This window comes from Pseudophryne corroboree, chromosome 4, assembly GCF_028390025.1.
Source record: "Pseudophryne corroboree isolate aPseCor3 chromosome 4, aPseCor3.hap2, whole genome shotgun sequence".
Taxonomy (NCBI): Eukaryota; Metazoa; Chordata; class Amphibia; order Anura; family Myobatrachidae; genus Pseudophryne; species Pseudophryne corroboree.
Window position 1 is genome coordinate 536,899,989 of NC_086447.1, and position 16,719 is coordinate 536,916,707.

At 45.0% G+C, this 16,719-nt stretch overlaps 1 protein-coding gene across 14 annotated transcripts in view; it reads left to right on the plus strand.

Annotated features, from left to right (window-relative positions):
• Positions 1 to 16,719, plus strand: part of EPB41L2 (erythrocyte membrane protein band 4.1 like 2) — a 640,934-nt gene that overhangs the window by 464,105 nt on the left and 160,110 nt on the right. For all 14 annotated transcript variants that reach the window (XM_063917319.1, XM_063917312.1, XM_063917311.1 and 11 more), the window contains 2 exons: positions 8,961 to 9,113; positions 15,711 to 15,808. In XM_063917319.1, coding sequence (XP_063773389.1) covers positions 8,961 to 9,113; positions 15,711 to 15,808 — 251 coding nt within the window. The remainder of the gene's footprint in view (positions 1 to 8,960; positions 9,114 to 15,710; positions 15,809 to 16,719) is intronic.

The window sequence follows — 16,719 nt, forward strand, 5'->3', positions numbered from 1 at the left end:
ATGGAGGTGCTGCATCTGTACACGGCAGCACGGCAATGGCATGGCTGTTTTAGCAGGGTTGCTTGTCTCCCCAGATTTCTTTGAACATACACAAAAAACTGAGGAGGTGCAGAATGAAGATGGCCACATGGCCTTGCTCCCCCAACTATTCCGTGTGTCAAACTTACCCCCCCCCCCCCCACCCCGTGTGTCACCCTTACCCCCACCCCCGTAAGCCATAGCTTGTTGGTGCTGGCATCGGTAAGTGTGTATGTGACTGAGGTATGGGGAAGGGAACTAGGATAGTGATCCTCTTCTCCCTACCATTGAGACCTGCTACAAGTATTCCTGTCCTATGTCGCCCAGAGTCTTTTTCCTGCAGCATGCAGGCAAATCCATTGGCTGCGTATTGTGTACTAGTAGTGTGTATGGTAAGTATTTTGTCAACAATCTGAGTGTTGACAATTATTAGGGGGATACCAGAACACAGACTACTTACAGCATTTTACACCCACCTTCACTACAACGGTCATCTACTGATGGTGCATAAAAAGCTGTAAGCATTTTATACTTGCCAGCATCAGTGTCTGTGTTTCAGGGTCAACATACTGCTTGTCGACCATTTGATTGTTGACAACCCGTATGTATCATAAATACGGGTTGAAAGCAGGAAAAGTCATTGCATTGGAATCTATTTGTATTTATACAGCAAACCTGTGGTATAATGTGTGGCCAGCTGAACAGTTTACTTGTGTGAAAATTCTATTGAGTTTTGCAGATCTAGGCCTTGAAGATGCATTGCTCATTAGCCTACTGCGGATGTGGCATATTTTGTTGAGTTTCACAATTCTTCATAATGTCAACACGAATGTAATGTCCGCATTTTTTAAATGCTTACCCTGCTTTTCGTCTAATTATATGTTTATCCCTGACGGCGACTTTATAAAATAATGTCGATATTTCCGATGTCAACATTTAACAATGTCATCATTATCGATGTTGACTTTCTGCAAAGTCAACATTCTCTTCTGTTTAAAATGAAAGTGTGATTTCCCCATGCTGCTACATGTAGCTGGCGTTCTTCCTTCATATTTGGGACTGTGTCCTACTGGATACAGCTGGGTTACTGTGTGACATCACTGTCCCTGGTCCTGTATTTGAATCTGCCATTTTATACAGGAAGAATTCCTGTATGGATTGGCATGTAAGATATTAGCAGACTTTTATAGTTGCATCCCCGTCGTAACATTGCATTTTCTGCTGCAAAGTGAGATTGGCAGACATTTTAGAAAAGTATGAACACTCCAGTTATTATACAGTATATACTTGTATCATTTATTGAATTGTAGCCAACTACATTCTTCAATAAAAGTTTCAAATCATTTGTAAAGAATGTTAATAGTAGCATAGAAATGCATTATTGCCTCAGGACATGGACAGCTCATCAGTAAAGCTTGATTTGTACAGTACATTGGAGCCACGTATGTTTTTCCCCAAAGTTGTCTCAAGCAACCACACAATAAGAGTTAAATAAGTCCAACATCAGTTGTTTTAAAGTGACAACACAGATGTATAGGGAATCACTACACACAAACACATATTGATACTGTTTGTCATAAAACAATAGGAGGCTTCTATTATGATTAAATTCAGTCTTCAAAAAGTCACCTATGAAAGAAATGCATCACATCCACGCTTCACTACCGAACGTCTTGACCACTACAATATAGACATAGAACTGACATACCACTTTGGCTGATGGGATTGAAAGCTTAGTGCGCACTGTCTCCTTTGCTGGTATGAATGAATGGTAATAAACATAATGGTGGACTCCAATATGAAGACAAGTTACCTGCTTTGGACTGTCTCATTTTGGAGGGCTGCTTCCTAACTATACTCAAGTCCTGTTATAAACCAACAATATAGCCTGCTTTAACACAAACACTGGGGGATATTCAGTTGTTTGAAAAGTCGGTTGGGTGTCTGTTTTTTCCCCCCCTGTCTATTAGATAGGAAAAAACAGACGCCCAACAGACTTTTCAAACAATTGAATACCGCCCTATGGGGGAGATTCAAATGTTTGAAAAGTCAGTTGGGAGTCTGTTTTTTCCTATCTAATAGACAGGAAAAAACAGACACCCAACCGACTTTTCAAACATTTGAATCTCCCCCTATGAGTCTTATTAATTCAGCTTCCAAATTCTACCTCACATTGACTGACTAGGATATCACCGCTGACTCTAATATACAGCTAGTGGTGGTGTTTATTATACCGGTGATGAAAGTAGCATATTTAATTTATCAAAATATTTATTCATTATAGGATTTTGAAATATTTTGTCGTGGGTTTTTTTTTTGTGATATTAAATCTATTATATTGTGATATAAGTCTTTGATTATTTAATGACAGACATATCCGTTTCTATATGGCAAAAACGGAGTACTCCTCCAATAAAGTGTCAGCCTGACATCCGTATGTCACAGATGAGTACATGACCGTTTTGGTGCTCGCAATGCACCTTACTCGTGGTTAGGATTGTAGAGTGAGGACTCTAAAGGGGGGTACACACGTAGAGATGTGTGCTTAAATTCTAAGTATATGACTAGATTGCTTAGAAATGAAGCACACATTGCTCCATGTGTGTGCCCCACAGCGATGCACGGCCCCGCTATCGCTGACTCTAGATTGGCCTGCATGCAGATCGTCAGTTCACCGCTGGGTGGAGTGAGCGGTTGTTTTTGTTTCTCTAACGTCCTAGTGGATGCTGGGGACTCCGTAAGGACCATGGGGAATAGACGGGCACCGCAGCAGACTGGGCACTCTAAAGAAAGATTTAGTACTATCTGGTGTGCACTGGCTCCTCCCTCTATGCCCCTCCTGCAGACCTCAGTTAGAATCTGTGCCCGGCCAGAGCTGGGTGCTTTTAGTGGGCTCTCCTGAGCTTGCTAAGAAGAAAGTATTTTAGTTTAGGTTTTTTTATTTTCAGAGAGCTTCTGCTGGCAACAGACTCTCTGCTACGTGGGACTGAGGGGAGAGAAGCAAACCTACTAACTGCGGCTAGGTTGCGCTTCTTAGGCTACTGGACACCATTAGCTCCAGAGGGATCGAACACAGGTACCTAACCTTGATCGTCCGTTCCCGGAGCTGCGCCGCCGTCCCCCTCGCAGAGCCAGAAGTACAGAAGCCGCAGAAGCATGAAGACATCGAAATCGGCGGCAGAAGACTCCTGTCTTCACTTAAGGTAGCGCACAGCACTGCAGCTGTGCGCCATTGCTCCCGCAGCACACCCGCACACTCCGGTCACTGTAGGGTGCAGGGCGCAGGGGGGGGCGCCCTGGGCAGCAATTAAGGTACCTTTTGGCAAAATAACACACATATCCAGTCAGGCACTGGATAGATGTTCGAGCCCCCGAAATTTTTTACACACAGAAGCGGGACAGAAGCCCGCCGGTGAGGGGGCGGGGCCTTCTTCCTCAGCACACCAGCGCCATTTTCTCTTCACAGCTCCACTGGAAAGACGCTCCCCAGGCTCTCCCCTGCAGTATCCAGGTGCAAAAAGGGTAAAAAGAGAGGGGGGGGCACATAAATTTAGGCGCAAAACGATCACAAACAGCAGCTACTGGGTAATCACTAAGGTACAGTGTAATCCATGGGTTATATAGCGCTGGGGTGTGTGCTGGCATACTCTCTCTCTGTCTCCCCAAAAGCCTTTGTGGGGTCCTGTCCTCAGTCAGAGCATTCCCTGTGTGTGTGCGGTGTCGGTACGTCAGTGTCGACATGTTTGATGAGGAAGGATATGTGGAGGCAGAACAAGTGCAGGTGAATGAGGTGTCGCCGCCGACGGTGCCGACACCTGATTGGATGGATATGTGGAAGGTGTTAAATGATAATGTAAGCTCCTTGCATAACAGGTTGGATAAAGCTGTAGCCTTGGGACAGTCAGGGTCTCAACCCATGCCTGATCCTACAATGCAGAGGCCGTCAGGGTCTCACAAGCGCCCACTATCCCAGATGGTTGACACAGATGCCGACACGGATTCTGACTCCAGTGTCGATGACGATGATGCAAAGTTGCAGCCTAAAATGACTAAAGCCATCCGCTACATGATTATAGCAATGAAGGATATATTGCACATATCAGAGGAAAACCCTGTCCCTGACAAGAGGGTTTATATGTATGGGGAGAAAAAGCAAGAAGTGACTTTTCCCCCTTCACATGAATTAAATGAATTATGTGTAAAAGCGTGGGATTCCCCTGATATGAAAGTAGTAATTTCCAAGAAATTACTGATGGCGTATCCTTTCCCGCCAACGGACAGGTTACGCTGGGAATCCTCCCCGAGGGTAGACAAGGCGTTGACACGCTTATTTAAGAGGGTGGCCCTTCCGTCTCAGGGGACGGCCGCCCTAAAGGATCCTGCGGATAGAAAGCAGGAAGCTATCCTGAAGTCTGTTTATACACATTCTGGTACTCTACTGAGGCCAGCAATTGCTTCGGCCTGGATGTGTAGTGCTGTAGCAGCTTGGAGTGATAATCTCTCGGAGGAGATAGATACCCTGGACAGGGACACTGTTCTACTGACCCTGGGACATATCAAGGACGCTGTCCTATATATGCGCGATGCCCAGAGGGACATTTGCCTGCTGGGCTCTAGAATAAACGCTATGTCCATTTCTGCCAGATGGGTCTTATGGACTCGGCAATGGACAGGGGATGCCGACTCTAAAAAACACATGGAGGTTTTGCCTTATAAGGGTGAGGAATTGTTTGGGGACGGTCTCTCGGACCTAGTTTCCACTGCTACAGCAGGGAAGTCAAATTTCTTGCCATATGTTCCCTCACAGCCGAAGAAAGCACCGTATTACCAAATGCAGTCCTTTCGTTCGCAAAAGAGCAGGAAAGTCAGAGGGGCATCTTTTCTTGCCAGAGGCAGGGGTAGAGGAAAAAAGCTGCACCATGCAGCTAGTTCCCAGGAACAAAAGTCCTCCCGGGCTTCCACTAAATCCACTGCATGACGCTGGGGCTCCACAGGCGGAGCCAGGAGCGGTGGGGGCGCGTCTCCGAAATTTCAGCCACCAGTGGGTTCGCTCACAGCTGGATCCTTGGGCTATACAAATTGTGTCTCAGGGATACAAGCTGGAGTTCGAAGTGACGCCACCTCACCGTTACCTAAAATCGGCCTTGCCAGCTTCCCCCATGGAAAGGGAGGTAGTGCTGGCGGCAATTCACAAGCTATACCTCCAGCAGGTGGTAGTAAAGGTTCCCCTCCTTCAACAGGGAAGGGGTTACTTTTCCACTATGTTTGTGGTACCGAAACCGGACGGTTCGGTCAGGCCCATCTTGAATTTAAAATCCCTGAATATTTATCTGAGGAAATTCAAGTTCAAAATGGAATCGCTCAGAGCGGTCATTGCAAGTCTGGAAGAGGGGGATTTCATGGTGTCTCTGGACATCAAGGATGCTTACTTGCATGTCCCCATTTATCCGCCTCATCAAGAGTACCTCAGGTTTGTGGTACAGGACAGTCATTACCAATTCCAGACGCTGCCGTTTGGCCTGTCCACGGCACCGAGAATATTTACCAAGGTGATGGCGGAGATGATGGTGCTCCTTCGGAAGCAAGGAGTTACAATTATCCCATACTTGGACGATCTCCTCATAAAGGCGAGGTCCAGGGAGCAATTACTGATCAGCGTAGCACACTCTCAGGAAGTGTTGCGGCAGCACGGCTGAATTCTGAATATTCCAAAGTCGCAGCTGTTTCCTATGAAGCGTCTGCCCTTCCTGGGCATGATTCTGGATACAGGCCAGAAGAAGGTATTTCTCCCGGAGGAGAAGGCTCAGGAGCTCGTGACTCTGGTCAGGGACCTCCTGAAACCAAAACAGGTGTCGGTGCATCACTGCACACGAGTCCTGGGAAAGATGTTGGCGTCATACGAAGCCATTCCCTTCGGCAGGTTCCATGCCAGGATTTTTCAGTGGGATCTGTTGGACAAGTGGTCCGGATCGCATCTTCAGATGCATCGGCTGATCACCCTGGCCCCCAGGGCCAGGGTGTCTCTTCTGTGGTGGCTGCAGAGGGCTCACTTCCTCGAGGGCCGCAGGTTCGGCATACAGGACTGGGTCATGGTGACCACGGATGCAAGCCTCCGAGGTTGGGGGGCAGTCACTCAGGGAGGAAACTTCCAAGGGCTGTGGTCAAGCCAGGAGACTTGTCTGCACATAAATATCCTAGAACTAAGGGCCATATACAACGCCCTAAGCCAAGCCGGAGCCTCTGCTTCGAGACCAACCAGTGCTGATTCAGTCAGACAACATCACTGCAGTGGCCCATGTCAACCGACAGGGCGGCACAAGAAGCAGGGTGGCGATGGCAGAAGCCACCAGGATTCTTCGTTGGGCGGAGAATCACGTGCAGGCACTGTCAGCAGTGTTCATTCCGGGGGTCGACAACTGGGAAGCAGACTTCCTCAGCAGACACGACCTCCACCCGGGAGAGTGGGGACTTCATCAAGAAGTCTTCACGCTGATTGCAAATCGATGGGAACTCCCACAGGTGGACATGATGGCGTCACGCCTCAACAAAAAGCTAAACAGGTATTGCGCCACGTCAAGGGACCCTCAGGCGATAGCTGTGGACGCACTAGTAACACCATGGGTGTTCCAGTCGGTCTATGTGTTTCCTCCTCTTCCTCTCATACCCAAGGTGCTGAGAATTGTAAGAAAAAGAGGAGTGAGAACAATATTCATTGCTCCGGATTGGCCAAGAAGGACTTGGTACCCGGAACTGTAAGAAATGCTCACAGAGGACCCATGGCCTCTGCCTCTCAGACAGGACCTGTTACAACAAGGGCCCTGTCTGTTCCAAGACTTATCGCGGCTGCGTTTGACGGCATGGCGGTTGAACGCCGGATCCTAGCGGAAAAGGGCATTCCGGATGAAGTTATTCCTACGCTGATAAAGGCTAGGAAAGACGTGACAGCAAAACATTATCACCGTATATGGCGAAAATATGTTGCTTGGTGTGAGGCCAGGAAGGCCCCTACAGAGGAATTCCAGCTGGGTCGATTCCTGCACTTCCTACAGTCAGGAGTGACTATTGGCCTAAAATTAGGGTCCATAAAGGTCCAGATTTCGGCCCTATCCATTTTCTTTCAAAAGGAACTGGCTTCACTGCCTGAGGTTCAGACGTTTGTTAAGGGAGTGCTGCATATTCAGCCCCCTTTTGTGCCACCGGTGGCACCTTGGGATCTTAACATGGTCTTGGGGTTCCTGAAATCCCACTGGTTTGAGCCACTTAAGACCGTGGAGCTAAAGTATCTCACATGGAAAGTGGTCATGCTGTTGGCCTTAGCGTCGACTAGGCGTGTGTCAGAATTGGCGGCTTTGTCATGTAAAAGCCCCTATCTGGTTTTTCATATGGACAGGGCAGAATTGCGGACTCGTCTGCAATTTCTACCAAAGGTTGTGTCTTCGTTTCATTTGAACCAACCTATTGTGGTGCCTGCGGCTACTCGTGACTTGGAGGATTCCAAGTTGCTGGACGTGGTCCCGGCTTTGAAGACTTATGTTAACAGAGCGGCTGTAGTCAGGAAGACTGACTCGCTGTTTATCCTGTATGCATCCAACAAGCTGGGTGCTCCTGCTTCAAAGCAAAATATTGCGCGCTGGATCTGTAACACGATTCAGCATGCTCATTTTGCGGCAGGATTGCCGCATCCAAAATCAGTGAAAGCCCACTCCACAAGGAAAGTGGGCTCTTCTTGGGCGGCTGCCCGAGGGGTCTCGGCATTACAGCTTTGCAGAGCTGCTACTTGGTCGGGTTCAAACACTTTTGCAAAATTCTACAAGTTTGATACCCTGGCTGAGGAGGACCTTGTGTTTGCCCATTCGGTGCTGCAGAGTCATCCGCACTCTCCCGCCCGTTTGGAGGCTTTGGTATAATCCCCATGGTCCTTACGGAGTCCCCAGCATCCACTAGGACGTTAGAGAAAATAAGATTTTACTCACCGGTAAATCTTTTTCTCGTAGTCCGTAGTGGATGCTGGGCGCCCGTCCCCAGTGCGGACTTTCTGCAATACGTGTATATAGTTATTGCTTAATAAAGGGTTATGTTATATTGGCATCCTTTGGTTGATGCTATGTTGTTTGTTCATACTGTTAACTGGGTAAGGTTATCACAAGTTGTACGGTGTGATTGGTGTGGCTGGTATGAGTCTTACCCTGGATTCCAAAATCCTTTCCTTGTAATGTCAGCTCTTCCGGGCACAGTTTCTTTAACTGAGGTCTGGAGGAGGGGCATAGAGGGAGGAGCCAGTGCACACCAGGTAGTACTAAATCTTTCTTTAGAGTGCCCAGTCTCCTGCGGAGCCCGTCTATTCCCCATGGTCCTTACGGAGTCCCCAGCATCCACTACGGACTACGAGAAAAAGATTTACTGGTGAGTAAAATCTTATTTTTTCCCTCTCTCAGCACACATTGCGCTGTGTACTCAGCGTCCTGAGATGTGTACTGAGCGATTTGTGCTAGATCGCTCAGCACACGTCTCTGGGAGAAATCTCCCCGTATGTACCCCCCTCATGATGTTTGTTACTTTTAGATATTTGTTGAAGCTTTGTTTTAATGTGTAACATAAAAAATTTAGATGTTTGTCTACTATATATTCTTTTTATATTCTGGTCGGACCCGCATATGGTTCTTATAGAAATGGAGATAGTTTATCTATGGCAGGCATTCCCAACCTCGGTCCTCAGGGAACACTAACAGTGCAGGTTTTACTGATATCCATGCTTTAGTATAGATGGTTACATCAAAATAACTGAGGTACGAATTAAGTCACCTGTGTTCAAGCATGGATATCGCTAACACCTGGATTGTTATGGTGCCTTGAGGACCGAGGTTAGGAATGCTTGATCTACATTATATATGTTATACTTTTTCATGTCAATATCTTCAGTCAATATTGTTTTTACCTGTTAGGACTCTGAAGGTGTGGATATCATGCTTGGTGTTTGTGCTAATGGACTACTCATCTATAAAGACAGACTTCGAATTAATCGTTTTGCTTGGCCCAAGATTCTTAAAATTTCTTACAAACGCAGCAATTTTTTTATTAAAGTGAGACCTGGTGAGGTAAGTGTCATGTTACATTTTGTAGCTACTCTACTTTTTAGTACACCTATGTGTGTTTTATTATGTGATGCCAGCATGTTGCAGTATTTTCAGGATGTAAACTGTATAACTAAATAACATTTTTATTACTGACTAAGGATGTAATGGATAGCATTACTGCCTCACAGCACTGAGGTTTTGGGTTAAATTCCAACCGCAGCCTTAACTGTGTGGAGTTTGTATGTTCTCTCCACAGCTGCTTTTGGACTTCTTCCGTGTACTCTGGTTTCCATCCACAATCCAAAATATACTGGTGGATTATTTGGCCCCAAACTAATATTAAGGCTAGTGTCTTTATGTGTGTGTATAACAGAAAAGAAAATAGATTGTAGGCTGGGGCTAATGTGACTGGACACGCATTCTCTGTATTGCAGAATATGTGTGCGCTATAAAGATGGGTCCACAGTTATCTAGTTTGCTGCACCTAGGCACAACATGGTTTATTAACACAAACCCTTCATCTATTGTTCTCAGATGCAATACAATACAGAGAACAATACAGCAGGGGATTAAGTCCAAATGCCCAGTCTCAGTTAATCCTATTAAAGGTCAAGATAAACATGGACCCATCTGTATAAGTAACTGTAAATCAATAATTATCTAGGTTATCTGGACTTGTGAGACACCTGGTTTAACAGAGTTAATGGAGATTTTTTTAGTTTCATTTTTAAGAATTGTTTAATTGGGTGTGACACTATCCATTATGATCAGGCCCCTGTCCTAATATGGGTTATATCACAGTCTGTGATTTAATGCCACATTCTTCTCTCCAGTTTGCCTGGCTAATCTCAAAGTACGTTTATCTAATTATGGGCTTTATAAACCATATTTAAGGAGTTACAGTAATTAATTTTCTGCAGCGGGGTACACTGTGTTCCACATGGAATACATCGGGGTGTAGAGATGGATCTTGATCCAGGCACCAACAGGTTAAAGCTTTAGCTGTCCCAGGATGCATTGGGGCCTCCTCTGTAACCCCGTCTCCAGGCACTGTGAGCTCAGTTTTGAGTTGGTGCCCTGCAGAGCAAGTCACTTAACAGGGGGCTGCACTGGGCAGCCCTGATAAAGCTTTTAGAAGACTTCAAGGGCCGCAGCACTTACATGCCAGGGTGACATACTGTGCTTGCGGCTCTGTCACCTCCCCAGCAGGGACACTTCGGCATTGGTCACACGGTCACAGCGCTCTCCTGGTTCGAGTGGCTGCTACAGAAGGGAGGAGGCAAGAGGGTCCCCCAGGTGGGACCCGACATTAATTCGCGTTCCGATCGCAGTCTAGGGAGATGGACTGTGACGCTGGCATGGACACTGTAACCGAGCAGGGACCCCACTATATCCACCAGGACATAGGCGTACAGGTCGGATATTCTAATATCTGCTTTAATAAGACTCCATATTACCAGGTGGTAAAGCTGGCGCTTGACCTGGCCAGGGCGCCATCTACTGCTGGTGTTCCCGCCCTGGAACTGCCTCTCACGCTCCCTCACTCCCTGACTGAGACGCTGGGCGCCATTTTCTAAAATAGATGCAACTGGTCTTCGGGACGGCAGGGCAAGGTCTCCTTTGTAAACCCGCCTGTACATCAGCACCATGGTTTTACAAGCACTTAAGTATTCTATATGTCAATATTAAGACAGCATTAGTTAAGAACAAGTGTACCTGTTACAGAATATATTGTACGAGTATTCCGATATATACATCCGGTCTCAGACCGTGCATTGTTATATATAATATACATATACTAGTCCAGTGCAGTTTTATTGTGTTACTAAAATAATTATCTGTGTTGTCACTGTGACTGTGTGTGCCTGTATCTGCTGTGTGGATTTCCCTTTCAGTGTATCCTAGCTATATCTCACTGTATTCTGTACCCTAAGGGACTAGGTGCGTCAAGATCCATATATAGTGCTTCACAGTATTTACCGATTTAAAGTGTACTCAGTCACATAATACCAGATTTATTCGCTGGTGTTGTGTACGGTGTGCGCAGTAATATTGTACCGGATTTAGTTGCTGGTTTTGTGTGCTGTGTACGCTGTCACATACTAGGGGATTTATTTGCTGATATAGAAGGTAGCTAAAAAGTAATTATCGCATTCTGACCATCTAGTGGACATACAACAAGAACCCGGTTCTTCTCCAGGAAAGAAATTCTCCCTGTCTAAAAGGATGGTAGCTCGCTATCCTCTCCCTACAGAGTTGTGTAACAAGTGGGAAAATTCACCACCGGTGGATTCCCATGTTACCCGTCTAGTGGTGTCGTCTACTCTGCCTGTTACTAATGTCACCTCACCTCACCTCACTGAAGGAACCGACAGATAAGCGTGTGGAGGGATGCCTGAAGTCTATTTACTCCCTTACAGGTGCTGTACATAGACCCACTATAGCAGCCTCTTGGGCTGCAAAAGGAATTGAAGCATGGGTTCAGGCAATAGAGGAATAGCTGCCTCAGGATTTATCTGACATTGCCAGACAGTACCTGACTCTGCTGACTAGGAGAAGCCACTCTTCCTGCTGAGGATTATCCACGAAAACGAAATTGTGGCTTATACCGAATTTAGCATTATTGTATTACTGTTTGCCTTACTGAGTTGGCATATTCAATACAAACCTTGCTGTGGAATCAGCTCACTCTTTATTACATCTGTTATTGCAAAGCCTGTTTTACTGATGTGGGATTAATACGATCATTAATTGGTCATCTATTCCTTTATGTTCTTCCGACTTGTTTTTGATATTGAGCCCCTGAAGAAGTCCAGTTGGACGAAACGTGTCGGGTTTCTGGTTCGGCTATAAGAACATCGGATATGTAATAATTAAGAAAACCACATTGGACTTACCAATTATCCGCAATATATGGTGTCCATATCTGATGTCTGCATTTTGATTATGTCAACCATTTGTTATTCACTGTGAATGTTGAATACTTTTATATAAATATATAAAAAAATTATTTTAAAGTGATTTGTGGTCAAATTCTGGAAGATATCATTGGGTTCAGCTCCCTTAGACTCCACCCCTTTCTCTGCATTTGTACTTCTGTACTCCGTCTAACAGGGAGTACGTCTTGAGGTTGAGCTCTTCATTTAGCGCTATTGTTAGGTTTACCCCACTTTCTTTCTATATATATATATATATATATATATATATATATATATATATATATATATACACGGTAAAAACAGCCCGGCACTCGGTTGCAGATCCAAAGTTGCCCTGGTGCCCTCAGTATAAAGTCCAATAGCATGTAAAGAAGACTGCGGCACTCGAGGTCTTAGATAAAGATCAATTGTATTTAAACCATCAGGAAAAATCCATCGACGTTTCGGGGACTTTAACCCCTTTGTCAAGATGTGAGCTCTTCATTTAGCGCTATTGTTAGGTTTACCCCACTTTCTATATATATATATATATATATATATATATATATATATATACATACATACATACATACATACATACATACATACATACATACATACATACACACACACACACACACGCTTAAAGCTTTGTCACTAGCTCGGTAAGTGTCATCCCTAATAGGAGAAATATAATTGCTTCTATGGAAACAAAATTATATATTTTTTTATATATATATATATATATATATATATATATATTCAGCATCCTTTCAAGAATTGAACCTTGTTTGTAGTATACGGTTGGTAGCAATCACAAAATTGGAGCCTCAATTAAATTAGATCGTTACGTGTTAGATGCTGTATTACCACATGGTGCTTTTTCAGATGTAACAATTGGTCGCACCATGGAAACTTGCACCAGTCCTTGTTAGTTATAAATTCCCGTCACCGTATGGCCTCCAATGTGAGCGATTTTGTTTCTGTGTTTGTAACAATCTCAGTGACATGCCTGCGACACTTCCATAACATGTCCATAAACCGGGCCTTCTTCCCATTCATTGCATGTTAGGCTTCTGCAAATTGCTCATCCTGCCCACTGTAACCTATGTAGTGCACCTTAGATGGCTGCATTGCCTGGTACTTTTAAGGGCAGGATGAGTGACTTGCAGCACTCATGCAGTGACTATCGTGTTAGCTCATTATTGCTCGCATGCTCAATCTAGCATGATAAATGTTTTTAATATGGACATCAGAAACAGATGGTTATCACTCAACGATGTTCCTGATCTGATGATGATTCAGTGGCTAAAAGCCTTTTATGCAGCTTCGTGCACCCAGAAGTGGTGTCAGCATCTCCTCAGCTTATGTGTTCATGTGCAAAACTCTGCTCCTGCGCATGTACATGTGGGGCCCTATTCGGAGTTGGGTATACAGTAAGAAAGAGCAAATGACTTTATACCTGGGCACACCATGTTGCACTGCTGGAGGTGCGATAACATTTTATTTTACATATGGGGTAAATATATTTTCATGTAGCCCACTAATACTGGAAAGCATTATTTTTTAGAAAAAAGGAACTGCACACCCTAATTTAAACATGATAATAGGTGTTACCATGCTGAGACTTGTAGTATCATGCAAAAAAGGGAAATGCAGGTGCACACTCTACACATTAAGATTACTGATTGTAAAAATAATTATATCTCTGCAAATTGTTGGGCCAAAAATGTGAGTCCATCCACTAAGTCACATCCCTAATACTAACACATTAAATAAATTCATAAAACATTACCTATCATTTCAATATGAAGACAGCAATGCAGGAACCTCCTACTAATTAAAATCACCTGAGGGCAGATGGGAGGGGTGCTAATACCAACCTGCAAAGGTACAGATATTTCCACTCACATCTACCCTCCCTGCACGTTAAACAGCCCTTCTAGTAACACCATGCCGTGGTGTGACTTGGTTACGATAAGTGTCTTTCCGTGCGCCTTTTTCCATTAACTTGTATCTTATTCACAAAAAATGCGAATAGGAATCATAAGCATCTTTTGCGGATTAAAATGATGCGCGGCATGCCTATATTCTGTGTGTGACTGCTGCTGTATCTGCATACAAAATGCTACAGTATTTTGCTTGCGGATAAAGCCTATGCTAATGGAGTTGCGTGGGACCTGACGGTTTACTCACACCAGGCTTTTGCTGCTGCGTGGTGTATTCAGCCAAGATGTATGAGGACACATCTGTACAAGTTTTATTTTTATACTGCATTACAGTTCAGTTTGGACACACTTCTTTCAAATTTGTCTCTGCACATTTTAAAACTGTTCCACCTGCAGTGCAACATGATTTTATCAAGGTGTACAATTACTTGATCTTTTTTTATTCCCAACTCTGAATCAGACCCATAGTAACCATCAATGGTTATACCATCAAATGGTTTTGGTGTGATGGCCAGTAGCTATCGCATAACTTGATTAGATGTTGGAAGCCTGCCAGCCATTTGATGCAGGACTTCTGATGGTGTTGAGTACGAAATCTTGGCAGTTGGGATGCCAACAGTCTTAAGACTGACAGTAGAATCCCGACACATCTTGGTAAGTATTTTCACTCTACCCATAATCCTATTCCTAACACACCCCTGCTGCAGCCTAACCCGAACCTCCCCCACTCCTGCAGCCTACCCCGACACCTTGTGCCATTGCCCAACATTAGTACTTAAAGTGCACAGCAAAGTGTACGTTTCAGGTGGGGGAACATAGAGAATGTTAACTAAAAGGCTTAATGGTCGCGAATGTTTAGGGGGATATCAAATTATCCCCGGTAAAGCATCGGGTCCGAAAAACTGCCTTTTTTGGCCGTTTTTCTAACTTTTTTCCCGATGTTTCACCGATTTTAGTTTTTTTTACGGGCTATCCAGATTGATCGCCTGTAAAAAAAAAAAAAAAAAAAAAGACTCACTCTGTTTTCGTCTGTGTGTTTTCAGACGAAATCGGGGCTGTTTCCGGGGTTTCTGCTTCACCTGATCCCAGATAAGCACGCGCTGGCATATCGGGACTAAGTATATAGCCCTCGGTGGGACATTTAGCCCCGGTAAATTACCAGGGCTGATTGGATATCCCCCTTAGTGTGCTCAAGTGCATGATATCATGCGTTATTGGGCATAATTCAGAGATGTATGCAAATGTATGCAAATTTGAGTGGTGATTAACTGCACCTGCTCAAGAGCCGTACTGCACATGTGCAGAATAGGTCCTGTGTCATTGGACACAGTGCACCCAAAACCGCAGCCTTTTTGACAGGATGTGGCTGCTTGTTTGGGGGGCAGGGAAAGGTCAGGCACAGCCAGCGCTTCAGAAAATGGAAGTTTCGTGGGCGTACCAAGGCCATTTGTTATGTCCTTGGCTCACCTTCACTGGCCCCGGCAGTATGAAAACACTGGTTATCTTGAGTAAATCTGAGAGTTATTAAGATGGATGGCCGACATTCATGTGAACTATGCTTTTTTCATGGCTTGATGTCTGTTGACCCATAGGCTTAAAGAGACAGAACCTCCCCCAAGCATATAATAATGAGCACCTGGGTAATTAATTGCCAAGAATTGACTGAAATATGGGAAAATGGGGTGCACAAGAGATTGTTTATGTACACTAGTAAAACTATAACGCACTTTACTTTTGTTGCTGTTTTACAGACTGAACAATTTGAGAGCACCATTGGGTTCAAATTGCCAAACCATCGAGCAGCAAAGAGGTTGTGGAAAGTGTGTGTGGAACATCATACATTTTACAGGTAACTACTGTACTCTAATTCATTACAGTTTTTAAAGTACATCAATGTTTGATATGAGCACCCTTATATTTTTATAATAAAGTTTTATTAGCTATAAAGTTGTTAAATTTCACAGTAACTAACATTTCTCTCACGTCCTTGGGGATACTGGGAATCCATTTAGTACCATGAGGTATAGACTGGTCCACTAGGAGCCTTGGGCACTTTAAGAATTTGATAGTGTGCGCTGGTTCCTCCCTCTGTGCCCCTCCTACCAGACTCCGTTTAGAAAATGTGCCCGGAGGAGCCGATCACATCGCTGGAAGCTCCTGAAGAGTTTTCTGCATTTATTTTATCTGTTTGTTATTTTTAGGCAGGACTGGAGGGCACCACCCTGCCTGCTTCGCGGGACATAGGTGGGGGGGGGGGGGGTGAATTTAGCAACCTCTTGAAGGGTTAATGGTCCCGTTCCCCGCTTATAGGACACTAGCTCCTGAGAAAACTGTTCGCAAGCCCCACCACGGCAATTGTACATTCCTGCAGCACGCCGCCACCCCTAACAGAGCCAGAAGAAAGAAGAGTGGCGAGTACTAAGCCGACGTCCCGGTTAGCGGGTTGCCGGCCATTATGGCGGCATGAGAGTACAGAGATGCACGGCTTCTTCATGGGGCGGCTGAGTCTCCAGGCTCAGTACACAGTGCAGATGCACAGCTTGTGAGGGGGCGAACTGAGTCTCAGTACACTATATGTGTACAGAGTACCCAGATTGGCATTACAGACTTAAAAGGGGGCTGACTCCAATTTAGGCACAAAATTACCTCAGCCAGTGTAAAAAAGAGCGGGAAGACCGCGCACCATTGAAGGGGCGGGGCTTCACTATGAGTGGATCCAGCAGCTCACCAGTGCCATTTTTGTGGACACAGATGCTGACT